Source organism: Phyllostomus hastatus, unplaced genomic scaffold, assembly GCF_019186645.2.
Source record: "Phyllostomus hastatus isolate PE091 unplaced genomic scaffold, TTU_PhHast_1.1 phas_scaffold_93, whole genome shotgun sequence".
NCBI classification, from domain to species: domain Eukaryota; kingdom Metazoa; phylum Chordata; class Mammalia; order Chiroptera; family Phyllostomidae; genus Phyllostomus; species Phyllostomus hastatus.
This window is the reverse complement of record NW_025334042.1, coordinates 22,952,797-22,956,066: the sequence shown is the minus strand read 5'-3', so window position 1 is coordinate 22,956,066 and position 3,270 is coordinate 22,952,797. Positions and strand designations below refer to the sequence as shown.

Here is a 3,270-nt window from a genome sequence, read left to right as displayed (position 1 = left end):
AGCTGGAGAACAGCACTTCTCAGTGCTCTGCCATCTGTTACCAACCCCCTGTCCTTTCCTTCTCCTGTCTGGATAATCTCTGCTCTCTTCTCTTTCCTTCCTAGGTCTGATTATCTGCACTCTTCCTTCCACCTCTCCACCTTGGCCAATAAGTTCCTGCCTTAAGCTGGGAAGGGCTGATGAGGTCTCACATGGCAAGATTGCTTTTGCTGCATGATCTGTCCTGGGTCGGCCATGAAGCTTTACTCACAATGCCTCATCACCAGGCATGTTCTGACACTGGACCCTTTTGAGCATTCTTTACCATTTGTGTCCCTCTAAAGGAAAACTTGACTGCTCCATGGAAATTGGCAACATAACCACAGTCACTGCATTTGTTCTCCTAGGACTATCCAACAACCCTCAGATCCAGGCAATACTCTTTGTACTCTTCCTGGTGATCTACGTCCTGACCCTCACAGAGAACCTGCTGATGCTGCTGGTGATCAGAGCTGATTCCCATCTCCACACCCCCATGTACTTCTTCCTGAGCCACCTGTCCTTCCTGGATGCTTTCTATTCCTCAGTCATTGTGCCTAAACTGCTAGAGAACCTGCTTTCCAAGTTGAAGACTATAGCCCTTCTTGAGTGTTTCACCCAGATTTCCTTGGTCATATTTTCTGGAGCCACTGAAGCTTGTCTCCTTTCAGTCATGGCCTATGACCGGTTCCAGGCTGTGTGCCACCCACTGTTGTACATGGTGGCTATGAACAGGAAAGTATGTATTGGCCTGGTGGGAGCATCCTGGGTCATAGGAATGGGGACTGGCCTAGTAAACACCCTTCTCCTGGCTCAACAGCACTTCTGTGGTCCCAACCTCATCAGCAGTTTTGTCTGTGAGCTTCCTCCAGTGCTCCTGTTGGCCTGCTGTGACACCTATATTAGCAATGTTGCCATCCTGACAACCATGGTGGTCCTCGGCTTTGGCACCCTTGTCCTATTGCTGGGTTCCTACACTCGCATCATCATGACAGCTCTGAGCATCAATTCTACCTCGGGTCGAAGTAAGATCTTCTCCACTTGCTCTTCTCATGTTCTTGTGGTTGTCATCTTTTACGGTTCAGGAATTTTCAGGTATGTCATACTATACATCCTGAAAGTATCCTTCAGTATAGGATATTCCTTACCCTAAGTGGCCTTGGTCTGTAAAACAGAATGTTGCAAAGTAGCAGGATAATACTTAAGATGGAATTCAGAAGGCCACATTCCAGTATTGGCTGTACTGCAGACTAACCATGAATTACAAAAAGTCCATTTTCTCTTTCAGACCTCAATGGGCTACTCTAAAAGAATGATTTTATACAACAACTAAGAATGTTCCTACTTTCATTAATCTATGATTTGGGCATTCTCATAAAGGAAATCAAGAAACATTGCTTAAAGTTTAGTAAATTTTTATTCAGTGTAAGGCAAAAAAATAAAACATGTCCTTGAAATAGATGCCATCTTTCAGTGGGAAGATGATGTCTCCAGAGACTATTTATGCTATAACTACCTATTAGGCACCTGCAAGACACCAGCTACTTTACATGATCAATATTACTTGTATCTTAGTTGTAATTAGCATGTATCATGCTACAAGAGAAATATTAATGCCACTTTCAGGTAAGGACCCTGAGTTTGAGGAAAAACAGGTAATTTCTTGAAGGTCCCAGAACAAGATAGTAATGGAGCCATAATTTAAAACAAGTGTCATTGACTTCAAACCTCATGCTCTTCTCTACCATGCCTCTCTCAAACATAAACAGCTACAGCTGATGAGTCCTCGCTTACTAGGAGACACAATGATTATGGTCTGTGCTCTCTGAAGTAAAATGGAGGTGGAGTTGCACAAATTGTTCCATATTTTTGTCACATGCTTGTGACTTGGAGCAAAACCAGGGGTGGAAAAGGATGGTAAAGAATGGTCTAGGAGAGCTCATCTGAGCCTGTGAACAAATGTCCTCATCTCTCTGTCTTGGTTTCCTCATATGCCATTGTGGGACAATGAGATTTCTCCTACCTACCTCACAGAAATATTGGGAGAAAGAAATTAGATGATGAAAAAGCATAATAAAGCAAATATCTTTTTCAACCAAGAACACCAGAACCCACAAAGAACATTTCAATGATGATTATACCATTGCTTAAACAAAAAAAGTAATGCTTCTTTGGGAAATACTGTCAGTGGCATTTAACGTGATGCATCCAAAATTTCAGGCTTATTATTTTGGATTGATAGATTGTACTTAACACATTTTTATCCTTCACATTATTAACCAAACATGGCTTCTTTTCTAAGCCTGAGAAAAGTGCACCTAAAAATAAATGTTTGTTGCACTAAGCATTATAAAAGTAATGTGCTATGATTCTGAGAGTAGCTCCAAGAGTTGGGAATGTTGGGAACAATGACAACTTTATTGGAGTAAGCATGCAGTTTTGCAAGGAACAATGATCGCAGGTTGAGAAAACGTAGTTGTATACGTAAGGAAAAGAAGATAAAAATTCCTTATATTTTTCATAGCTAATACAGAAAAATGTTTTGAAGAGTATGAAGTACTAGGGAACTGCATGGAACTATTCTTAGTTCTGCTCGAATCTGTAGCACTTAATATGCCACAGAACTAACTTTTCCCCAGAGCAGCACCTGTAATGTTCTGCATAGGATCATTCATGTTTGGTGGCATTTGAAGGCAGAAATGCTTGACTTCTCACTGATCATACAGTAATTTCTGTGTGCTGCTACCAGTGATAATTGACTCACCCCTGAGGACTCTTTTGCAGATTCTCCAGGATAGGGTGGGCAGCAGCTGCCAACAGGGCTGTGGCCATTGTCCTGAATCTAGTTTATCCCTTTGTGCAATTACCTTCCAGGTATATGACTCCACCATCTGGCTCAGTCCTGGAGCAAGTGCTCTCCGTGCAGTACAGTGTGGTGACACCTCTGTTAAACCCCCTCATCTACAGTCTGAAGAACCAAGAGGTGAAGGCAGCTCTGAAAAGGGTGCTGGCCAGGAAGTCCAGGCTGACCTTCTAACCCAGCCTCCACTGTCTCACCAGGAGAAAACGTAACAGGAAGGAAGAGGTGAGAAGAGCTATCACCATGCAGCTATCTCAGCACTCACACTTTCCCAAAACAGAAGCTTTAGTTCTTCTGACCCCAGTCAAGTGAGATGGGGAAGATTCCATAGACCAGATGATATCCATCCACCAGGGGCCCAGTCACCACACAGGAAAGTCATTACAGCCTCA

The 3,270-nt window shown here is 43.0% G+C and overlaps 1 protein-coding gene across 1 annotated transcript; it reads left to right on the top strand.

The window, feature by feature from the left end:
- The first annotated feature begins 340 nt into the window (after positions 1-340).
- On the top strand, positions 341-3,055 carry LOC123812623 (olfactory receptor 8S1-like). Its single transcript, XM_045829399.1, has 2 exons — positions 341-1,113; positions 2,893-3,055. The coding sequence occupies exons 1-2, from the start codon at positions 341-343 to the stop codon at positions 3,053-3,055; spliced, it is 936 nt and encodes a 311-aa protein (XP_045685355.1).
- Positions 3,056-3,270: the final 215 nt, after the last annotated feature.